The sequence below is a fragment of the Marmota flaviventris genome, chromosome X (assembly GCF_047511675.1).
Source record: "Marmota flaviventris isolate mMarFla1 chromosome X, mMarFla1.hap1, whole genome shotgun sequence".
NCBI lineage: Eukaryota > Metazoa > Chordata > Mammalia > Rodentia > Sciuridae > Marmota > Marmota flaviventris.
In genome coordinates, this window is record NC_092518.1 from 66,843,223 (window position 1) to 66,868,518 (window position 25,296).

The window sequence follows — 25,296 nt, forward strand, 5'->3', positions numbered from 1 at the left end:
AGGTGTTTCCATTGGCTCCGGATTAATGTTTCTTTCCTGCACAGGCTGCTTTGTTCTAAGTCACCACCACCGACCTGACAAAAAGTTGATATTAGAGTTATTTATAGTAAACCATGCCAAGGTGAAGAAAATTCTTGTCAAATCTTTGCTTGAATTTCATTAGAGTTTGGGAAATTTAGCATATGTCCATTATTCTTTGGCTGTGGATCCTCCAGAGTTGCTGGGGCACAAGAGACACCTAGTTGCTAAGCACCTCCCACCAGCCTGTTCTAGTTTATCAGCTCAGGGCCCTGTGGCTGTTTGGAGCACTCAGTGTTTTGTCTTGATTGTTTCTATTGTGTGTAGGAATTCAGAATGTAGGCTCTGGGTGTTCCTGTGCTTCACTATGTAACTGCTTCCCTCTACATGATTCTTATTGTGGTGGTGTAGAGTCTGGGGGTTGTCTATAAGTACAAGTCCGGTGATTTTGGATTTTCTGCAGGTTTTCTGTAGTGCAGAAATACTACCCCTAGTCAATGTTGCTCTTTGGGCTGCTGTAGTAAAGGAATTCAAGTGGTTCACCTGGGTTCTATTTTCTACTCCCCCAAATTGTGATCAGTGGGCATTGATTCCCTCTGTTGACTATGACTGATGCAGGGTTCAGACAGTGTCCAAAAATGATGTTTCACTTATCAGTTGTGATCACAGGTTAAGCTCGAGGGGTCAACCTGGGAGCAAAAGCTCTCTATTGCCTTGAACTAGGCAACTTTCCACCTTAACTACCTCCCTTTTGCTATGGCAGCAATCTGGAAACCTTCACTTTAATCTTCCTGGGGTACTCAGATAACTTCTAGCTGCCTTCTGCTGGCTCCTTTCACCATCCAGAAACTGGAACTCTGTCACTGCATATTCAGGTAGTTTCCCTCCAGTATGGGTCCCACTCAGACTGTGGGAGTGATTGAAGGGGACAGTCCCTCTAGGCTTCTTAGGACTTTGACAATTTCCCTCAGTGCTTCCCCCAAATATCAGTGGTTAGAGTCAGTGCAGACCTGACAGATCTACTTGAGGCCAAAGCTGCCTTGAAACTATGTCTCTGCCAGGGTCCTGCAGAGGCAGCACACAGCATTCTGCCACTGCCTGTGTTTCATAGAGGCTGAGTGGAATGCTGGGATAGGTTCATTCCCCTTCAAAGTTCTGCTCCACCCCACTCCACTTTTTTGCAGTGAGAGGAAGGGAATTTCAAAGATTTTTGATTTTCAACTGGTAGCTAGCACTTTTCTTGAGTTGGATTCTTGAGAGATTCTATTGGAGGGGTCTTCATTCTGGTATAATTCGCAGCTGTCTGAAAGAGGGAAGATGCCAGGTTGATTTAAGGGATGACTAGTAAGCTGAGGACTCCACAAAATGGCTGCATACCCTGGCTCAGATTCCTATTCACAATTTGGTATTAAACCCATCTGCTTCAGGGACACTGCTGTTCATATCATGCTTTAATGCCTTTCCAAATGTTTTTAAGTGAGTGAGCTTAAGTGTTTACCTGCTCCCTCTTTCTCTGTTGATCTCCCACCTTTCCTCTGTCCTGGGATGGGTTCAGAGTTAGAGAAGTCTGCACTTATTTTCTACTCTTGTAACCAATCTTTAAGTGTCTCCAGGTCTCAGACTTTATAATATTGAGTCTTAGAGCATTTATCTTGTCAGCAAATTCTCGATTATGCTTTTCCTTCACTGCCTCCTTTCTATGGTTTGAGGAGATTGAAATCACTGCCTAGCTCCCTTTTGCCATCTTCTTGAACCTTCACTATTTATTTTTGAGGAACTTTGTTATTTTATTCAGATTGTTCAATTAGATTGTCCAATTTGGTAAAATTATCCACAGCTGTTTCTTGGTGGTGCTGGGAATTAAACCCAGGGCCTTATGCATGCAAGGTAAGTGTTCTACCAACTGAGCTATATCCCTAGCCCCTGTAGAAAGATTGATACTAGTATTTTCCACATTTTTATTTCTAAAGTTAGTTCATTATATCTTCTATATTTTAATAATTCATTCTAGCTAAATAATTTTCAGGTTTACCCATTAAAAAATTTAGATCTATTTTTTCTATTTTCTAATTCATTTGTCTCCATGTTAATTTATATTGTTTTTATTCTTTTTGTAGTTCTGTTTAGTTCACTCTTATTTTACTAATTAATTATAGTTTAAAGTTGTTGATTAGAGATCATTTTTGTTTTTAAATGTAGGCACTTACAATTCAAATTCTTTCTGTGAGCACTCTTCACTGCATACCATAAATTTGCTTATTTTGTCTTTTTGTCCTTTGTCTCATATTAAGTTCTAATTTATTTTTGGGCTTTTATTTGGACCCAGTTTTTTTAAAGTGAGTTGTTTAGTTTTCATATTTTTGTGAATTTTACAGTTTTCTTTATTTTATTGTTAATATCATTGTATGATGGTCAGGGAAGATATTTTGTGTAATTTCAATCTGTTAAAATTTATTTTAATGTTTAGTTTGTAACATATAGTCTATTTTGGAAAAAATTCCTTATGCAAAAAATAGGAATTGTAGAGAATATTATATATATGGCTATTAGGTCTAACTGGTTCATAGCCATGCTCAAGTCCTGTATTTCATTATCGACATTTAGTCCAGATATTATATTCATTGTTAAAACAGGGTGCAAATGTATTCAACTATTACTGCAAGATTATTGTTATTTCACGTTTCAGTTCTGTAAAAATTTGTCTCATATATTTTGGGATTTCCTGGTTTGGTGCATAAAACTTTATAATTTTTTATCTTCTATATTATTTGATATTTTTAACAATGGCAATATGTTTTCATTTGCATGCCATCTTGTTTTCATATTCGTATAGCTATTCCAGCTATATTTTAGTGACTATTTCAATGGAATTATCTCTTTCCATTCTTTTACTTTCAAGCCATCTTTTTTTTTTTTTGGACTGGGAATTGGACTCCAAGGCACTCTACTCCTGAGCCACATCCCCATCCCTATTTTGTATTTTATTTAGAGACAGGGTCTCACTCAGTTGCTTAGGGTCTCCCTAAGTTGCTGAGGCTGGCTTTGAACTCATGATCCTCTTGCCTCAGCATCCTTAGCCACTAGGATTACAGGCATGTGCCACTGTGACTGGCTTTCAAACCATCTTTGTTTTGGATCCAAAGTGATTCACTACTAGAGAGCATATATTTGGGTTATATGACTTTTTATTGCAGTACTTAATCCATTTACATTAAAGTTTTTTCAAAAAGGGCCATTGTGCTATTTGTTTTTTTATATGTCTTTATATACCTTTTCCTATTTCATTTTCTCCCCTACCACCTTCTTTTATGCTTCTTTTGTAGGGTACCAATTTTATTCCCTTATTCCTTTAAACACATTAAAATATATTTTCTTGGTTATTTAATAAGGTTTACCACTAGCATCTACATTTTTAACATTCTAGTTTGAACTAAAATTAAGTTAGCTAAAATATCATAGAAAATCTTTGTTCCTATATAGCTCAACTCTTTTTTTTATGGCCACACATTACATATTCAATAATAGTTGAATACAATATATGATACATATTAACATTAATTCATACTGATTGTCTTATGCATTTTTCTTTAAAGTCATATAGGAAACAAAGAGGTGTTGCAAATCAAAAGTGTAAGAATAGAGCTGGGGCTGTAGCTCACTGGCAGAGTGCTTGCCTAGCATGTGTGAGCCACTGGGTTTTATCCTCAGCACCACATAAAAATAAAAATAAAACAAAAATGTGTAAGAATATTAGCTTTTGTATTTGCCTATGTAGTTCACCTTCACTGGAATTCTTTATTTTTTCTATGGCTTCAAATTCCTGCCTAATATTTTTATATTTCAATCTTAAGTGTTACCTTCAGCTTTTCTTAAGGAGCAGGAGTATTATCAGGGTAGTCCCTCAGTTTTTTGCTTATCTGGGAATTTCTTAAGTTCTTCTTCAGTTTTTTATACCTTTTCTTTCTTTCTTTCTTTCTTTCGTTTGTTTATGTGGTTCTTAGGATTGAATCCAGTTCCTCACAGGTGCTAGGCAAGTGCTGTACTACTAAGCGACAACCCAACCCCAGCCCAAAGTATAAACAAGAATGTAGAATTATTGCTTGATGATTTTATTTCAGCAATTTAAAAATGTCACAGCATTGAGTCTAGCCTCCATGTTTTCTGATGAGAAATCAACTGACAATTGAACAATTTAATTATAATTATTAGAATATATTGATTTTATAAAATAACAGGTTTCAGTGTGACAATTTCATACTTTCATATAATGTACTTAAATCATATTCAGATTTCCTAATACCCTCTTTTAACCCCCATACCTTTCAACTTTACTAAGAGTCCCTTTCTATTTTCATGTCTTTTAATTTTTTTTGTTTTTGGATTCCATATATGAAAGAAAACACATGATACTTGTCTTTCTGAAGCTTCCTTAGTTTTCCTATCATGAAAGCTCTTGTTCCATTCATTTTTCTGCAAATAACATGATTTCATTCTTTTGTATGGCTGAATAATATGTCATTTTGTATATATACCACATTTTCTTTATCCATTTTTCTGCTGATAGATATCTAGGCTGATTTTAAAACTTATGTACTATGAATAGTTGAGGATTACTTGGACATGATGAGTCACACCTCTCTTGTGGCTTTTAATTTTCACACTTCATTTCTGTCTCTGTCAATGTGATTATAATCTATTTCAGTGTGAATGTCTTTGAATTTCTCCTTTTCAGTTTCATGGATATGTAAATTTATTCATTATATCAAATATGTTTTATCTACTATTTCTTCAAATATTTTTTCCTTCTCTTCTTTTTCTCCTTTCTAAGACTCACATTACATGTATGTTGGTGTGTTTGATATTGTCCAACAGGTATTTTAGGCTCTTCTATAATTCTTTTTTTAAAGTTTTTTATTTGTTTTAATTAGTTAACATGACAAGTAGAATGCATTTATGCACTTTGATATACATACATGGGATATAATTTCTCATTTTTCTGAGTATACATGTTGCAGAATCATATTGGACAAGTACCAAAAGTGCTATACAGATTTAATGCAATTCCTATTAAAATCCCAATGATATTCTTCATAGAAACAAAAAATACAATTATGAAATTTATTTGGAAAAATAAGATACTCAGAATATCTAAAGCAATCCTTAGCAAGAAAAGTGAAGCAGGAGGCATAAAAATACCAGACCTTAAACTCTACTACAGAGCTATAGTAACAAAAATGGTATAGTATTGGCACCAAAATAGACTTGTAGACTAATTATACAGAATAGAGGACACAGAGATGAACCCACATAAATATGGTTATCTCATACTAGACAAGGGTGCCCAAAACATTCACTGGAGAAAAGAGCCTATTCAACAAGTGGTCCTGGCAAAACTGGAAATTTATATGTAGCAAAATGAAATTAAACCTCTATCTCTCACCCTGCACAAAAATCAACTCAAAGTGGATCAAAGACTTAGGCACTACAATAGAGACCCTGATCCTAATAGAAGAAAAAATAGGCACAAATTTTCATCACGTCAGCCTAGTATCTGACTTCCTTAACAAGACTCCTAAATCACAAGAAGTAAATCAAGAGTCAATAAATGGGATGGATTCAAATTAAAAAGCTTCTTCTTAGCAAAGGAAACAATAATGTGAGGAGAGAGCCTACAGTTTGGGAGAAAATCTTTACCACATGTACCTCCAATAAATCATGAATCTCTAGGATATATAAAGAACTCAAAAAACTTAACACCAAAAACAAAAACAAAAACAAAACAAAACAAAAAAACAACGAATAACCCCACTATGGGAAACAGTATGGAGATTCCTCAGAAAATTGGGAATGGAACCACCATTTGACTCTGCGATCCCACTCCATGGTTTATACCCAAAGGACTTAAAATCTACTATAATTCCTCATTCTCTTTTTATTTATCCCCTTGGGTTTGAAAATTTCAATTGACTTCTTTTAAAGTCTTTTGTTTATTTTTCTTCCTGCTCAAACCTAGTATAAAATAAAACCTTCATTTTTAATATTTTTTTTCCATTTTAGCTTTTTTTTCAGGTCCAGAATTTCTATTTTATTGTTTTTTATAATTTCAAACTCTGAAAATACTATCTAGTTTTAAATAATTCTGCCATTTTCAAACATTCCTTTGTCCATAGTTTCCTTTATCTCTTTCACTATATATGAAACAGTTGATGTAAAATCTTCTCCTATTAAGTCCAACATACATGCTTCCACTCTAATAGTTTCTGATAATTTATTTTGTGATTGGCCTACACTTCTTTGTTTATTTGCATAACTTTTTTTAAACTGGCATTTCAAATATTATAATGCAGTAATTCTAGAAATAAGATTCTTCCCTCTCCTTCTCCAGAACTTTACTGTTGTTTTTTTTTTCCCCCCTATGGGTTATAGCTGCCATTGCCTCCTCCTCCTCCTTCTTTTTATTAACTCTGAAAGTGGTATCTTTGTCTTGTGTAGTTTCTAAAGTCTCTGTTTATTTAGCCTGTGCTTAGCTAGTGTATAGGCAGAGATTTCACTGAATGCCATAAATGGGAAAAAAGGAAGGAAAAAAATTTAAACGAGGGAAAAATGCCACAGTTTATGGATTGGTCTTGTGTTGGAACACTATATAAATGTTGCTGCTAAGTTGTGTGGGCCCTCTCTCATCCAATGAGGAGGTCCATGGAACAGAGTAGAGGACAATGTGGCTGCGGAGTCACTAATCAAGAACTCTGGAGATCAAGTTGGGAGCAGGTCGTAGTTACTAATTTATATATACTCAGGCAGTAGCTAAACAGATTATAGAAAGCCACCAATACAATTTCTTGCCAACTGTCCTTCCAGCAACCAATCAAGGAATGGGCCATGGAGCAAGTGCTGTTACTGCAACAAGTAGTCTTACACCCTGGGCTGTACCTATGGGGTAAGCGGTTTGCTGCTCACAGGCCTAGCACGAGGGGAGTGGTTTGACACTCAGGCATCCTTAACTTATAGCATGTATGCAGTACTATATGCACTTGTCCCCACGTTTATTCAGGTTGTTTATAAATATGCCTTAGCCTTCACTTTCTTGTGGCGCTAAGTATACACATCAGCTAAAGGTAAGCACTTAGTGTTTTCTTAGAAGTTTTTTTCTGAATATACATCTTTCCCTGTGAATGCCTGTGGCTTTCTATATACTCTAATATATGCTATTTGAATGGCTCAATCTTTCAAACACTATCTCCTCAGTTTTTTCTCCCTCCTACATTTTTGATGTATACGTTCAATTTTTGCCTCTACCATATATATTAGTTTTCGATGAACCTTTATTTTATTTATTTATATGCTGTGCTGAGAATTGAACCCATGGCCTCACACATGCTAGGCAAGCGCTCTACAAATGAGCCACAACCCCAGCCCCTCTACCATATTTTTTGACACAGTTTTTTTTTTCTTTCACCTTGCAATAATTTCGAGAATCACCTCTGAAGAGTCACTTTTACACTCTGTATAATTCTCATTTAGGCAATTCAAAAGCAACTGCATTTTGTCAGTACTTAACACAACCCCAAACAGGCTAGAATATGCAAACATAATTTTTAGAGATTAAGGTCTTTTCTGCTTCCTCTGGAAATAGGATGTAGGTTCTAATATTATTTGGATGTGGTTTGAATATGTTCCCCAAAGGTTCATTTGTTTGAAGTTTGGTCCCCAATGTGCTATTGTTGAGAAGTGGTGAAATTTTTGAGAGGCAGAGCCTAGTGGAAAATAATTAGATTGTGAGGGTACTGTCCTAAAATGGAATTAATGCTGGTCTTCTGAAATGGATTAGTTCTTCGAAGATTATGTTTTTATAATCTTAGAAGAACCCCAAACACTTAAGCTTTTCTGAGTGTGGATAATTCCCTTTATGATTTTCTGCTGTGTTTTGACACAGTCAGGAAACTGGCACCAAGTTCTTGGGCTTCAAGAACTGTGAATTAAATAAACCTTCTTTTTATATGAAGAACTCTGTCTCTAGCATTTTATAACAACACCAAATGGAATAAGACTGAGTTCCCCATGAAATTGTCAGTTGATCTCTAAGATCAGTACAGAGATGTGAAGATGAATGGAACAAGGTCAAGTAAAAATGTCACAAAGATTTGTTATCATTTTTAAGTTGCCCTTTTCTAATTAACAGTTTGCTTGGTGGCAATGAGCCTTCGACTAATTTCCAGAATTCTTGCAAAGTAAAATTGGATAGTTTTTCTTGATTTTTCTGTCTTTGTAGAGGTGCATGTCATTTAACTGCCTTTGTTGCATATTATCTGACATCACTCAATCTGTTGGAATTTCCATTTTTATTGCATTAAATCTACAGATCATTTGGAGAGAACTGATATCTCAACAATAGAGTCTTAAATCATGAATATGGTATATATTATATCTGTCTATTTTTATGTCTTCTTTATTTTGGTAATGATTTTTTCAGTGTACAATTTTTACATATATTGATGCTTTTGTAAATGATATAATTTTAATTTTTATATTACTTTTTAAAAACATTTTTAATTTTTTTAGTTGTAGATGGACACAATACCTTTATTTTTCTTTTATTTTACTTTATATAGTACTGAGAATTGAATCCAGTGCCTCAAAAATGCTAGGCGAACCCTCTATCACTGAGCCACAACCCCATCTCCTCATATTACTTTTTCCTAAGTTATAGAAAAAAACTTTTAAAAATATTGATATTGTATTTTATAATCTTGCTAAGATCACTTATTTATTTAAAAAGAATATTTTTAATTACATAAAATATTCTATATAGATGATGATTTCTTCTTCAAACAACTGAGAAAATTTTAACACATTTTTTTATCATCTTCTGCAAGCATTTCAAACTTTTTTTTTTGTCTTTATTACACTGGCTAGAACTTCCTGTCAGCTTTATGTAAGTTGTTCTTTTTTTCAGCACAAAGTTGTTCACACTGTTCCCTTATTATTAGTTACTATATAATTATATAATATATATAATATACATAATATATAATTTCTATATAATTTATAGTGATGTCATGTATTCTCTTATCCTTGATAAACTTGAATAAAGATTTATTAATTTTAATGACCCCACAGAGCAAGTTTTTGGTTTTATTGATTTTCTCTGATTTTTCTATTTTCAATTTAATTAATTTCCACACTGGTCTTTATTTTCCCTTTTTGGTATTTTGATTTTCAGTTGGTCACTTGATTCCTAGTTTCATATGATAGAATGTATACTGGTTCATTTTAGATATTTTTTCTATTCTGTTAAAGGTGCTTAATGCAAGAAATTTCTCTGTAAATATGGTTTAATGGCCATATATATATATATATATATATATATATATATATATATATATATATATATTGTTTTAAATTTAATTTGTTTCAAAGTAATTTATATTTTCCCTTATCATATATTTCCCAAATTACTTATTTATTAGTGTGTTCTATTCAATTTCTAAATATTTGGTTATATAATTTTTATGTTGTTAATTTGGAATTTAATTCCACTGCCACCTGAGAATACATATTATTACTTGGATACTTTTAATTTATTGAAATTTTATTAATGGCTTAAAATATGATGTATCTTGGTAAATGTTCTATGTACTTCATTAAGGAAAGTGTATTATGTTTTTGTTGGATGCAGTGACCTACATATGTCAATTAGGTCAAAGTAACTAATAGTGGAATTCAGATTTTCTCAATTGTTGATTTTCTGGTTATCCAGTGCATCAGATGTTGAGAGAGAGAGAGAGAGAGAGAGAGAGAAATAAGGAGGAGGAGGAGGAGGAGGAGGAGGAGGAGGAGGAGGAGGAAGAGGAGGAGGAGGGAGAGCATTATAAAATCTGAATTTATTTAGATTTGTTTATTATTACTTATGGTTCTCTCAGGGTTTGCTTTACATATTTTAAAGCTTTTTTTTTTACACATAAAACATATTAAATATTCTTATGTTTTCTTAATGAATGGACCTAATCATCATTGTAAAATAACCCATTTTAGTGCTGGGCTTTCATTTCCTTCATCAGAGCATGGGAAAATTCCCAAGGCAAAAAGATGGAGTAATTGTAGGGCTTACCTCCTCTGTTTCCAATTTTCTATTTTCACTTTCCTAATTTCTTTATTAATTGTATTACAAACCATTGTTTCCTATATTTTTCCATGTTTTAGTTGTTTCAGAGGAGAGGTTAGATGTGATTAATCTCTGTTAATTCATCTTTGCTTAAACTCAGTTTGTTTTCAAGTCTTTTTTTTCCTTTATATTTTCTTTTATTATATAAAATAGTGATTTGGTTTTGCAGTTGAAGTAAAATATCAGATAATTTAGAAACTTGTAGCTCTCATCTCTTTTTCCTTCCACCCTATTTCTTCTTTCCATCTAGAAGTAATATTTTTAATTAGTCTGTTGTTCACATTTTGATTTTTTTCTTTATGAAAAGATAATAAAATAATCATTAATTTTTAACCTTAATCTAATCCATTCATCAAAATTTTCTTGTATACAGAGTTTCAAAAATACCACACAAAATCTCTAAATGTACGATGTAATGATAAAATGAGTATATTTAATATGGAGGGATTTTGTCAGTTACATATTTATGAACTTTTTAAACCAGAGATATTTTAGTGATTTTAGCTGGAGAAATATGCCTTATGTCTTAGCGCAGTAGAAATATATAAAAAAATAAAAGAAATCAATAACTTCTTTTATCTTTTAAGAACTCGAATAGATCTCATACATTAGACGTTGATGTCAATTTCATTTATGTATAAGTAGAAATTAATTGTTTAATTTTTTCATATTGTTGGCACTTTAATTCTGAAATCTCTGTTATGAATTTTGACCAGGCTCCAGCATATAACAGGTACACCCTTCCAGGAGAAATGGGAGCAGCAGAACAAGTAAAGGAAATTCTCATACAGCGACACAAGAGCTTGCAACTGAGTCTTTCTCGACGTGACTCTGATAAATCTCAAAAAGAGGTATATTTTTATTTAAAATTGTATCTTTTTGTAGTTCTTCTGTTGTAGCTCTCTCTTATTGGACAGTTTCATTCCTCTGTTCTACAACTATAATTCTGGTGAGAGAAAAATAATATTAATTTTAGTTAAAAAAAAACAGCTAGTAGGCAGTGTTTACATGCACAGTGGAAAGACTGAAGTATCATAGTCACAAATTTGTATTGACATAGCTCTGGAAGACCTCAGTTTCAGCAATGAAATAAATATTACCAGATAGCAGGACCTTAGGCTCTTCGTACCAAGTAAATAACCCATTAATAGTTATAATTGTGTGAGATTTTCAATTTCCTCATCTAAAAACACTACCTGTTACCTACCATATTTATCTATCTATTTATTTATTGTTTATTTTTTTTGGCATGAGAGATTGAACTCAGGGCTGTTTTACCATTGAGCCACATTCCCTGCCCTTTTTAATATTTTGTTTTTTTAATTTATTCTTATTAGTTATACATTACAATAGAATGTATTTTGACATATTCTCTCTCTCTCTCTCTCTCTCTCTCTCTCTCTATATATATATATATATATATATATATATATATATATATAGTATAACTTCCCATTTTTTCCGATTGTATATGATGTGGAATTACACTGATTGTGTATTCATATATGTACATAAAAGTAATGTTTGATTCATTCTATCATTCCTATTCCTTTTCTCCTTCCCTTCCCTTCATTCCTCTTTGTCTAATCCAAAGTACTTCTAGTCTTCCTTAGCCCCCTTATTGTGATTTAGCGTCCACATATCAGAGAAGACATAAGACCTTGGAGATTGGCTTATTTCTCTTAGCATGATAGTCTCTAGTTCTGTACATTTACTGGCAAATTCCATAATTTCTTTTTTAATGGCCAAGTAATATTCCATTGTGTATATATACCATATTTTCCTTATCCATTCATCTATTGCAGGGCACTAAGGTTTATTCCACAACTTAGCTATTGTGAATTGAACTGTTATAAACATTAATAAGGCCACATCACTGTAATATGCTGATTTTAAGTCCTTTGGATATAGACCAAGGAGTGGGCCAAATGGTGGTTCCATTTTAAGTTTTTAAGGAATCTCCATACTGCTTTCTAGAGTGGTTGCCACAATTTGCAGACCCACCATCAATGTATGAGTATATGTTTTTCTGCACATCCTTCCCAGCATTTATTGTTACTTGAATTCTTGATAATTGCCATTCTGACAGAGTGAGATGAAATCTCAGTGTAGTGTTAATTTTCATTTCTCTAACTGCTATAGACGTTGAACATTTTTTCATGTATTTGTTGGCAGATTGTATGTCTTCTTCTCTGAAGTGCCTGTTCATTTCCTTTGCCCAGTTATTGAGTGGTTTATTTATTTATTTATTTTTTTGGTGTTAATTTTTTGAGTTGTTTATATATCCTGGAGATTAATGCTGTATCTTAGGCGCAGGTGGCAAAGATTTTCTCCCATTCTGTAGGTTCTGTATTAATGTTCTTGATTGTTTCCTTTGCTGTGAAGAAGCTTTTTAGTTTGATTCCATCCCATTTGTTAATTCTTGATTTTACTACTTGCACTTTGGGAGTCTTGTTAAAGAAGACAATTCCTATTCCGACATGATGAAGATTTGGGCCTACTTTTTGCTTTATTTGGAGAAGGGTCTCCAGTTTAATTTCTAGGTCCTTGGTCCACTTTGAGTTAAGTTTTCTGAGGGGTGAGAGATTGGGGTTTAGTTTCATTTTGCTGTATATGAATTTCCAGTTCTTCCAGTACCATTTCAGGAAGAGGCTGTCTTTTCTCCAATGTATGTTTTGGCTCCTTTGTTTATTAAGAGATAACTGTTTTTATGTAGGTTTGTCTCTTTGACTGCTATTCTATACCATTGGTCTACATGTCTATTTTGGTGCCAATAACATGCCTTTTTTGTTACTATAGCTTTGTAGTGTAGATTTAGGTTTGGTATTGTGATGCTTCCTGCTTCACTCTTTTTACTTAAGGCCAACATCATTATAAATGGAGAAAAATTGGAAGCATTCCCTCTAAAAACTGGAACAAGACAGAGATGCCCTCTCTCACCACTTCTATTCAACATACTCCTTATAACTCTAGCAAGAGCAATTAGACAGATGAAAGAAATTAAAGGGATATGAATATGAAAGGAAGAACTCAAACTATCATTATTTGCTGACAACATACTTCTATATTTAGAGCATTCAAAAAAGTCCACCAGAAAAAATCTAGAATTGATAAATGAATTCACCAAAGTAGCAGGATATAAAGTAAATACCCATAAATCAAATGCATTTCTAAACAGTGATGAATCCTCTGAAAGATAAATTAGGAAAACTACCCCATTCACAATAACTGGAAACCACAATAAAATACTTAAGAATCCATTTTTAAAAAGAGGTGAAAACCTCTACAATGAAAACTACAGAACACTAAAGAAATAAATTGAAGAAGACATTATAAAATGAAAAATTCTCCCAAGCTCTTGGATAGGCAAAATTAATATTGTCAAAATGGCCATACTACCCAAAGCACCATACAGATCCAATGTGATTCCAATTAAAATCCCAATGCCATTCCTTATAGAAATAGAAAATGCAATCATGAAATTCATTTGGAAAAAAATAAGCATCCTAGAATAGCCAAATCAATTCAATTTCTTTATTTAGTGTTCTGTAGTTTTCATGTTAGAGATCTCTCACCTACTTTGTTAGATTGATATCCAAATAAGTATTTTTTTGAAACTATTGTCGATGGGGTATTTTCCCTAATTTCTCTTTCAGTTGATTCATCATTGATGTATAGGAACACAATTGATTTTTGTATGATAATTTGATATCCTGGTATTTTGCTGAATTCATTTATGAGCTCAAGAATTTTTATGATAGAGTTCTTTGGGACTTATGGAATTGGGTCATTGGCAAATAGAAATAGTTTGAGTTTTTCTCTTCTTATGTGTACCCTTTTAATTTCTTTGGCTAAAGTTTCAAGGACAATGTTGAATAGAAGTTGTGAAACAATGCATCCTTATCTTGTTCCCGTTTTTAGAGGGAATGCTTTCAATTTTTCTCCATTTAAGAATTATATTGGCCTTGGGTTTAGCATATATAGTTTTTACAATGTTGAGGTATGGCTGTACTATGCCTAGTTTTACTAGTGTTTTGAACTGAGTGGGTGCTGAATTTTGTGAAATGATTTTTATGCATCCATTGAGATCATAATCATATGACATTTGTCTAGATGTGATGAATAATGTTTGTTGGTTTTCATATGTTGAACCCACCTTGCATCCCTGGGATGAACTACACTTGATCTTGGTGCATGATCTTTTTAGTATGTTTTTGTATGTGATTTGCCAGAACTGTATGAAAATATTTTTTTTGCTTTTTCCCATTTTATTCTTTTAATTTACATTTTTAAATAATTTTAATTTGTTATATATGACAACAGAATGCATTACTATTCATATTACACATATAGAGCACAATTTTTCATATCTCTGTTTGTACACAAAGTAGAGTCACATCATTAGTGTTGTCATATGTACCTAGGGTAATGATGACCATCACATTCCACTGTATTACTACTGCTTTGGCACCTGCCTTTCCCTCCCTACTCTTTTCCATTTTGCCCTATCTATTGTTTATTTAACTCCTCCACAGCATATTATGAATCAGCATCCTTAAATCAGAAAAAATCATTCTGCATTTGGTTTTTTGGGACTAGCTAATTTCACTTAGCATTATATTCTTCAGCTCCATCCATTTGCCCTCAAATGCCATGATTTTATTCTCTTTTAATACTGAATAATATTCCATTGTGTATATATACCACATTTTCTTTATCCATTCAACTATTGAAGGATATCTAGGTTGGTTCCACAGTTTAGCTATTGTGAATTGTGCTGCTATAAACATTGATGTGGTTGTGTCCCTGTAGTATGCTGTTTTTAAGTCTTTTGGGTATAGATCAAGGAGTGGAATAGCTGGGTCAAATGGTGGTTCCATTCCCTGTTTTCCAAAGGATTCTCCATACTGCTTTCCTTATTGGCTGCATCAATTTGCAGTCCCATCAGCAATGTATGAGAGTGCCTTTTTCCCCACATCCTCGCCAACACTTATTGTTAGTATTCTCAATAGCTACCATACTGCCTGGAGTGAGATGAATTCTTAGAGAAGTTTTCATTTGCATTTCTTTAATTGCTAGAAATGATGAACACTTTTTTCATATATTTGTTGATTGATTGTATATCTCATTCTAGAAGTGTGTGCTGAGTTCCTTGGCCCATTTATTGATTGGAATATTTGTTATTTTTGGTGTTAAGATTTTTAAGTTTTTTATACATCCTAGAGATTAGTGCTGTATCTGACGTGCATGTGGTAAAACTTTTATTACCAATTAGTAGGTTCTTGATTCACCTCACTGATTTTTTTTTTTTTTGGCTGGGAAGAAGATTTTTAGTTTGAATCCATCCCATTTATTTATTCTTAATATTAATTCATGTGCTATAGGAGTCTTATTTAGGAAGTTGGGGCCTAATCCAACATGATGGATATTTATTTGGGCCTAATTTTTCTTCTATTAGATGCAGTGTCTCTGGTTTAATTCCTAGGTTCTTGATCCTCTTTGAGTTGAGTTTTGTGCATGGTGATAGATAGGGGTTTAGTTTCATTTTGTTGCATATGGATTTCCAGTTTTCTCAGCACCATTTGTTGAAAAGGCTATCCTTTCTCCAATATATGTTCTTGGCACCTTTGTCCAATATAAGCTAACTGTAATTATGTGAGTTAGTCTCTGTGTCCTCTATTCTGTACCATTGGTCTAAAACTCTATTTTGGTGCCAATACCATGCTTTTATTTCTATTGCTCTGTAGTATAGTTTAAGGTCTGGTATAGTAATGCCACCAGTTTCACTCTTCTTGCTAAGGATTGCTTCAGCTATTCTGAGTCTCCTATTTTTCTAGATGAATTTCATGACTGCTTTTTCTATTTCTATGAGGAATTTCAATGGGGTTTTGATTTGAATTGCATTATGTTTGTATAGTGCTTTTGGTAGTATTGTCATTTTGACAATATTAATTTATTAATTCTGCCTATCCAAGAACAAGGTAGTTCTTTCCATCTAATAAGGTCTTCTTTACTTTCTTTCTGAGGCAACACAGTTTCTATCGTGTGGACGTATTGTGTCCCTGATGGTTTCTATTACCTCTCTGTAAAGGCGGAGTCAAATAATAACAGCAGTCAATTCAAATAATATACAGCCTTAAATCAAGTAGCTCCTGCTATTTTTGTCACAATAAACAGAAGTGATATGTACAGTTATTGCCTATCATAAACACAGTAAGTTTGCTAGTGGGTTTACAATTTAGAATGTAAGACAAGGAGAGAACAGAAGTTGTGAAGGATGCGATGATTATAAATAAAGAAAAGAGAAGATAGGAATAAAAAAATAAAGAAAGAGTGGAAAAGGGAGCAATAGAGGTTGGTTCTTAGCAGGAGAAAAGAGAGAGAATCAAGGTAACCATGTGAGACAAAATTATATATAAAGTAAAAATTTTAAAAAATTAAAAATAGAAAAAAGAAAAGGAAAAAAATAAAAATAAAAGAGCACAAACAAAACTGAAATATACTAATCAGACATCTTTGTCCTCAATAAGCTGATTCATGAAAAAATAATTGCTTTCAATAATGGTAGAAATGTGAGGGGGAATAAAAGTAAAAACAAAAAACTCAATGAAAAGTTAGGGAAATTTCTTTTGTTGGAGGTTAAAGATTTTAGCTTCCCTTTTCCTCTGCAACATGGAGTATGATGTTTGCTCCACCCTCTGGGTGGGGTTGCTAGGGTGAGAGGGTTAATCCTGGATGTGGAACTCCTGGAGGTGAAGTTTAGGCTTAGTTATTCTTCACACTCTTCATTGAATGCCAGTTGGTCTGGAGATCTTAAATCAGCAAACCTCTAGGACTGACCAATTGCACATCCATGCTAGAAGGCTACATACCCCAGGGATCTCCTTTGGATTCCACTCCTGTGGTACAATAGCCAATTCTTATTTCTCTATGTTGCCTGCAGAACCCATGATCCTGGGTCACAGGTTTAGTCTCCAAATGCAATCTCTCCTGTCCCTGACCTTTTGAATTTCAAGTCAGGTGCTTCTCTCTCAGCTGGTCCTGCAAGCAGCTGGTTTGGAGGGGGAAGGGGAAGTGTGATGGGTTTCCAGGACCAGATGTCCTCTGTGTAAACCTCTCTCCATTCTTGCTTTACTCCTTGACACGTTGGCCTGCTCTTTGTCATGCGGAATTGGTTTGCAAGGCTTGTTTTCCATGGCAGACTTAGATCTGCCAGAAATTGGCTCCCTGAGTTGGCTTGAGGGCTGTGCTGAGGCTGCAAAATGGTTCCTTCCTTTGTCCTCTGAATGCCAGTGGGAGAGATGTAGTTTCTTTCCTGTACAAGGATATTGTGCAGTGGTCCAGGCAGTGTCTTTAATCACTAAACTCTCCATACCCAGACATGCCTCAGTACTCCCCCAAATATGGGTTCCTTTGATCCCCTTATCACTTTATTGCTTTTGCAGAGGGATTGTTCTGGCTTGTGCCTCTGGCTGTTGCCACAGGGAATTCCTTCCCTATTATGTGTGATCTCCTGAGTTCCTGATCTGTTTTGAGTGTCCATGCTAAATTCCAGCAAAGTCCCCTTGAATTTTGTTCCATTTACCCACCTTGCTGAGAAGCTGCTTGTCTGCTTTTCTTGGTTGCACACCATGGAGCATCCAGGGAAGTGATCTTTCTGTGCTGACATCTTCTGCAGGCCCCTAATATTTTATTTAGAGGAAGGGTCTTGCTGAACTGCTTAGTGCCTTGATAAATTGTTGAGATTGACTTTCAACCTGCAATCCTCCTGCCTCAACCTCCGGATATGCTGGGATTAAAGGTATGTACCACCATGCCCAGATACCATATTGATTTTGGATGCACATAAGAGAGGAAGATAGGTTGAGCAGGAGCCTGAAAGGTTCTCAAGAAATGTCAATGGCAAAACCTGGAGGTGAAGTTCAAGATTTAGGTTTCTTAAGTAAAAGTCAAGATATTAGTCTCAACCCAGTAGAGGATGGAAACCAGGAGAAATGTCAGGCATTATTTCATTGGCCTTAATGTACAGTCCATGTGGGCTACATATTAAATTCCATAAGATAGGTTATTATGATTGTCTTTTTTTACTACTCTATCTCCAGCACCTGACAATACTGCCTAACACATAGTAACGATGATGATATTGTGATAAGTGACATTTATTTTTCAGTCAATATTCTGAGCATTTTATATTATGTAACCCTTACAATTCAGTTTGACATAACTATTATTATGCCCATTTCACAGATGAAAAAACTGGGGCTAAGGAAGTGAGGTCATTATCCAAAGACTCAGGATTCAAATAATATTCAATATAGATGCTCAATAAATCTATGATGAAAAACATTTATATGAGTGAGAAGTGATTTAGCAGGTCATACTCTATACCATCATGACATTGAATCATTGGTTCTCAGGCATGTTGAACAGGGCTTGGTTTTTTACATTACCTGATATATTACAATATATTATGATACAGATTTGTGTAGAGTAACTGCCACTCTGGGGACAAAGACAAACTTCCTTTTAGCTATAAATCTGAATGTTATGGTCTAGGGGGATATTCTTACATCATTACCATTTTATTTGGATTAAGCCATTTTAGAGCAGTAATAATGGTGTTGCTAAGTTAGCATATCTAATAACATAGCCTGTATTATAGATACAACTACCACAGTTGGTGACTTGCTCATACTGATAACCTCAGACATTCATTAGCCAGTGTAAATGTTGAACACCAAACTTCAATAGAATATAGTTTCAAGTTGGGCTGTGAACAGTACTGAATGCATTATGTAACTGTATAAAACAATTGTTAGATGATGGGTCTGGGCATGGAAGTTATGAAGAATTATGCATATTTTGAACCAACTTATAAATCAGCAAATTAGGCAGCTGTCTTGAGCCAAAGTCAAGCTTACATATTTGGGAATATTAAGTATGTATCTAATTCTGGAGTACTCAATATCCCAAGGAAACTACTCTTGTAAAACTATTAATAAAGATGGTGCTCAGGTGCTAGCTCAGTTGAGTTTGAACATAAAGTTAAGGGCAAACTGCAGCCTGAAGTCCAAATCAGAACAAGATAACAGAGCCTAGAAGTGAGATTAAAGGTTCAGGACAGGTTTGATAGATAGTTTTTGTGTTTATGGAACAATATTCTATTATAGACTAAAATATTCATATTGATTATTTTAAGGAGATAAAAACAAACCAGTCAATATAGGACATATATAAGCAAGAAATAAATCAGTGCTCTCCTTGTGCACTTGTTGCATCATTAAATTGTTAATGAAGATTTAAATAAGTGCCAGTACAGCATTGTAGTTAAGCATATATAATCTAGGTTTAGACTGAGTTTAAGTCCAAGTTCTCTCAGGTTTTATATTTGTGATTTTGAATAATGTCTTTCTTAATTTTAATCTAGTTTATCTGAAAAATAGGAATAATATTTTTTCTTGCAATAATTGTTTTATGATTACATATGATAATATATGTAACACAATTAATTTCTGATACATAATTAGCACTCAATGCATTTTGCTATTATTATTACTGTACATATAGCATTGCTCTGAAAATTAAACTTTTATTAATTTTTAGTAATCTATTTCTGAAACTTCATTCACCTTATGGAATCTTTGAGCCATACTTTACTCACTTCCGTGAGATATTAGATAGTTTTATTTATCAATTTACTATGAGTTGGGTTGGTAGTTATGAGTCTTAAATCCAAATCCCTAAAAGAAATATGTTGTTAAATGACAGACCTAGAAATGTCAGAAACATTGTTTCTTAATTTACAATATAAAAATTATATGATGGTAGGCTGAGGTATAGGTCAGTGGATGAGCACTTGCCTAGTATCTGTGAAGCCCTGGAATCAATCCTCAATCCTGCAAAAAAGTAAAAGAATTTTGATTGTCATGTGAATCTTGTGGTATGAAGTTGAAGAGCAAGATTGTTTGTCTCTCTATTGTTTGTTCATATTATTATTGGATCTTTAACTTTTGAAAAGAAAGAATAATATTTTGCTATATAATTTTCTATACTTCCAGCCTTGCCACCCACATTCACATCATTTTTCTTCTGTGCCCAAATTTACTGTTTGTAGAATAGGCTAGCCTAAGAGAAATGTTAACATAGATGTAGTTACAATACCTTTGTACTTGACTTAATTTGTACCTCTTCATAGTCTTTTTTTCCTCAGACCCATTAGATTCACTAGACAAAGGTAGCTTGCCAGGGTGTGTTTTTTTTCATTGATGCATTAGAATGATGCATGAAAATGGAATTGATTATGCTATATTTATACCGGCACATAATGTCAATTAGATCAGTCTCATTCCCCAGCACCTCCACTTAACCTCTCCTCCTCCTGCCCCCTGAACACATTTCTCTATTCTACTGTCCTACTTTCTATTGTTATTTTAATTAATGCATAATAAATATGTATAAAAGTGGTTTCATTGTGGTATGTTTGTACATGTCCATAACATATTTTGGTGGATTTTATTCTCCATTACTTCTCGATGCCAAACCCTCCTCCCTCCATCACAATCCCTTAACTTTTCTCTGTGTTCTTCTAACTTTATAAGATTCTTTATTATTCATTATTTTTCTCTTTAGCTTCCACATTTGAGAGAAAACACTTGACCCTTGACTTTCTGTGTCTGGTTTATTTCTCTTAGTATCCAGTTCTATCAATTTACCAGCAAGTGACATAGTTGTTTTCTTTATGGCTGAGTAAAATTTTATCGTGTATGTATACCACATTTTCTTTATACAGTCATCTGTTGACAGGCATCTAGGCTTTCCATAAGGTGGTTAGTGTGAATTTCAGTGCTATATACATTGTTATGCATGTATCACTATAGTATGCTGATTTCCATTCTTTGAATAAATAATAAGGAATGGAATAACTGGGTCATGTGCTGTTTCCATTTCTAGTCTTTTGAGGAATCTCCATACTAATTTCAAATGTGGTTTTTCAAATTTGAAATCCCACTAATGTATATGTGTACATTTTTCTTACATCCACACAAGTATTATTGTTTGTATTCTTTTTTTTAAATACCTTCATTTATTTATCTTTATGTGGTGCTGAGGTTCGAACCCAGGACCTCACACATGCTAGGGGAGCGCTGTACCACTGAGCGACAACCCCAGCCCTGTTATTTTATTCTTGATAATTACTCTTCTGACTGGATTGAGATGAAATCTTAATGTAGTTTCGACTTGCATCTTTCTAGTTGCTAGAGATATTCAACATTTTTTAATATATTGAACATTTGTATTTATTCTTTTGAGAAATATCTATATAGTTCAAATTCCCATTTACTTAATCAGTTATCTATTTTTCTGATACTGTTTTTTTCATTTTCATTTGAAGCAATAAATTATTCATAATTGTGGAATTCATTATGCCATATTTGTACATGTAAATAAAGGTTGTTTATTTACACACACATATACACATATGTGTGCATATATATAATTAAATATACATATGATTCATTGTGTTGTATTCATACATTCACATAGCAAAATTTGTTAGATTTTTTCCTCCAGTACTTTCTCATGCTCTCTCGACCTCCTTCTCCTTCAATCCCCATCCTCTACTCTATTGGTCTTCTTTTTATTCTTGTGAGACATTCTTTAATTTTAATTTTCCCCTATTTCCTCTCTCTAGTTTCCAGATGCAAGAGAAAACATTTGATCTTTGACTTTCTGAGTCTGGCTTATTTCATTTAGCTTGATGTTATACAGTTCCACCCATTTACTGGCAAATGTCAGAATTTTACTCTTTGTGGTTTATTAAAACTCCATTGTTTATATGTACCATGTTTACAGTATCCATTTGTTTGTTGTTGGGTACCTATATGCTGTACCTATATCTTGGCTTGTGTGATTTGTGTTGCTATAAATATTGGTATGCATGTATCACTATAGTTTGCTGTTTTTAATTCTTTTAGATTAATACCAAAGAGTAGGATACCTGGGCCCTATTGTGTTTCCATTTCTAGTTGGTTTTTTTTTTTTTTTTTTGAGGGTGGGTACCAGGGTTTGGAGTCAAGGACAATCAACCACAGAGCCACATCCCCAGCCTTACTTTGTATTTTATTTAGAGACAAGGTCTCACTGAGTTGCTTAGTGCCTCACTTTTGCTGAGGATGGATATGAAATCTTGATCCACCTGGTTCAGCTTCCAGAGGCAATGGTATTACTGGTGTACGTGAGTACACCCAGCTCCATTCCTAGTTTTTTGAGGAAGCACCATAATGCTTTCCACAGTGGTTTTGCTAATTTGCAGTTTTTATTAATATTATGTAACTATATGTTTTCCCCACATACTCACCAACAACTATTATAAATTGTATTCTTAATAATTGCTATTTTACCTAGAGTGAGAGGAAATCTCAGTGTAGTTTTTCTTGCATTTCCATGATTACTAAAGATGTGGAACATTTTATTTTATGTATTTGTTGGCCATTGGTATTTCTTCCTTTTAGAAATATCTACTTAGATCATTTCCCCATTTATTATTATTATTATTATTATTATTATTATTACAAATTAAGATTTTTGCTCTTTATATATTCTGCATATGAATCCTTTTTTTTTGAGGACTAGCTGGCAAAGGTTTTCTTCCATTCTGTAAGTACTCTCATCATGCTCTTCTTTACTTTGCTCTGTACAACTTTTTAAATTTGATGTTATCCCATTCATTGATTCTTAATATTATTTCTTGAGCTTTATTATGCTTACTTCTTATTCTTATTATTTTATTTCTTAAGTCTTATTAAAGAAGTCAGTGCCTGCAACAAATGTAAGAGTGTTGACCCTATGCGTTTTTGTAACAGTTGCAAAAAGTTTCTGGTTTAACTTCTATGTGTTGATGCAATTTGAGTTGAGTTTTGTGCAGGGTGAGAAAAAAGGATGTAGTTGCATTCTTATACATATGAGCATCCAGTTTTCCTAACATCTTTTTTTTTTTTTTAGTTTAAATGTACTTTATTTTTAGACCACCCGCATGACATTATTCTTAAACAACAACAACAACAACAACAAAAACCAATGCCTCCACTCCAAATAAAGCACAGTTAAAAATAAATGTGCTGAAGATGACATCAGTTCCATTTGTCTTAAGTCCTGGTGTTATGTAAATGACAAGCAACAACTAGTTATGATGACAGATGATAGATCCAAAGTAACTGCCTAATTTGTTAGCATTTTCCAACTTCTAAACCATCTTTAAAGAAAATCACATGTGGGGTCACATCATCCTCAAGGTAGTTCAGGAAAGTGACCAGACCATCTGGATTCATGTTTTCACCAATAAAGAACTGATAGTTTTTGAAATTAGCAAGGATGGGCTTGATTTGTTCTGCAGGCCCTGTCATAAAAGGTTTTACTCTTTTCTCTATTCTTCAAATTTGCCTTTGATTGATTTCATGTAATTTTTGATGTACTTCTTGTATGATTATTTATGAAGCTAGTTTCTGGCAAGTGATGGTTATGACAATACCAACACCAGGGATTACTGTGCTTTTGGTACCTTGGCTCTCGAGTCCTTCAGTGCATCATTTCCAACAATGAGCGAGTCATCAATGTTACCCTCTGTCCAATGAACATCTTGCCCTCCACCTCCAGGCACAGCCCATCCACGATCTCCTGGATCTTGTAAATGTGGGAGAACATTTCATCATGGCTAAGGAGGTCCAGGTAGATAATAATGATGGTGACTGGAGTGAAATGGTGGTGGCCTAGCTTAGTAGGAACCTGGAGCTCAGAGCAAGCATGGTGCAGCCCGAGCAAGCAGTCGGGGTGAGGGGGGAGCGGACAGTAAAAAGAGCTCGAGCACCATTTTTGAAAAGAGTTATCTTTTCTCCATTATGCATTTTTGGCATCGTTTTGCAGGAACATATGAATGTATCTATGTGGGTTTGTATTTGTGACTTCTATTCTGTTACATTGTTCTTTATTTCTGTTTTATGCCAATGACATGTTTTTGTTTTATTTTTTTTCTATAACTTTGTGGTATAATTTGAGATCAGGTATTTTGATGCTTCTAGCATTGCTTTTTATCTGCTTAGAACTTCTTTGGTTATTTTGGGTCCTCCATATGAATTGTAGGACTGTTTTTTATTTTTATTTTTTTAGTTTAATGTAGAATGTCACTGAATTTTGATGGGGATTGCATTGAACGATTTGATTGCTGTTGTTACTATGGCCATATTGATTATATAAATTCTGCTTATCTAGGAACTTTGAAGGTCTTTCCATCTTCTAAGGTTTTCTTTAATGCCGCAGTCTGGCTGGGCACAATCAGGAGCCACTTGTCAAAAGAAACTAACTTTATTTTTAGAACCGCACACGCCAAACAAAACAGCCTCTCAGGAAAAACCCTCAGAGCCCAACTGCCACCACCGGCTTTCCACAAGCCTCTCTCTCCCACACAAGCTTCTCCCCACCTCCCACAATCCTCCTACTCTTGAGGCCGATTGGCTGGGTCACGTGGGCGGAGCCAAAAAAGTCCCCCAATGAGCAGCTCCGTGGTCTGAAATGGCAGGGAAACAGTCCAATGAGCATCACCGCAGAGGAGCCAATCAGCTAGATGTTGCTGGGGCCGAGGAGCCAATCAGCTAGATGTTGCTGGGGCCGCTGTGAGCCAATCATCAGCCGGCAGCTGGAAGTTTGCTGGCAGCTGGAAGTTTGCTGGGGCCCCTTCGGCTGTGGCTCTCAACATCTCCCCCTCTCTGTTTAAACAACAAGCATGTGGCTTAGGGACCGTGCCTGTTAGGCAGTCCAATTCAACATATGGTCCTTACCCGTCATCGGATGAACTGACCTCTAGGCGTCAGCCTCCTGTCTTAGGTTGGTACCACTGCAATTGGATCATACCCGTCACTGACTACCGGTCCAGCATACAGCTATACTTGTGGATAGGCCTTTGCACCAGTGGGGGGGTGAGGTTCTTTGCCTCACCTCTGTTGGCCCCCAAATTTTAGACCATCACTAGTAGAGGAGGATGCAAAATGCCATGACATTAAGCCAATTGAGGGCTCCTTTGAAAAATTGTACCACCGGTGACATCATCAGCAAAAATACCCCAA

The 25,296-nt window shown here is 34.4% G+C and overlaps 1 protein-coding gene across 1 annotated transcript in view; it reads left to right on the plus strand.

The window, feature by feature from the left end:
- Window positions 1-23,287, plus strand: part of LOC114091157 (sodium/hydrogen exchanger 2-like) — a 90,370-nt gene extending 67,083 nt beyond the window's left edge. Inside the window, exons 10-11 of the mRNA XM_027933543.2 lie at window positions 10,897-11,031; window positions 23,183-23,287. Of these exons, the coding sequence (XP_027789344.2) occupies window positions 10,897-11,031; window positions 23,183-23,287 (240 nt within the window). The remainder of the gene's footprint in view (window positions 1-10,896; window positions 11,032-23,182) is intronic.
- The last annotated feature ends 2,009 nt before the right edge of the window (window positions 23,288-25,296 follow it).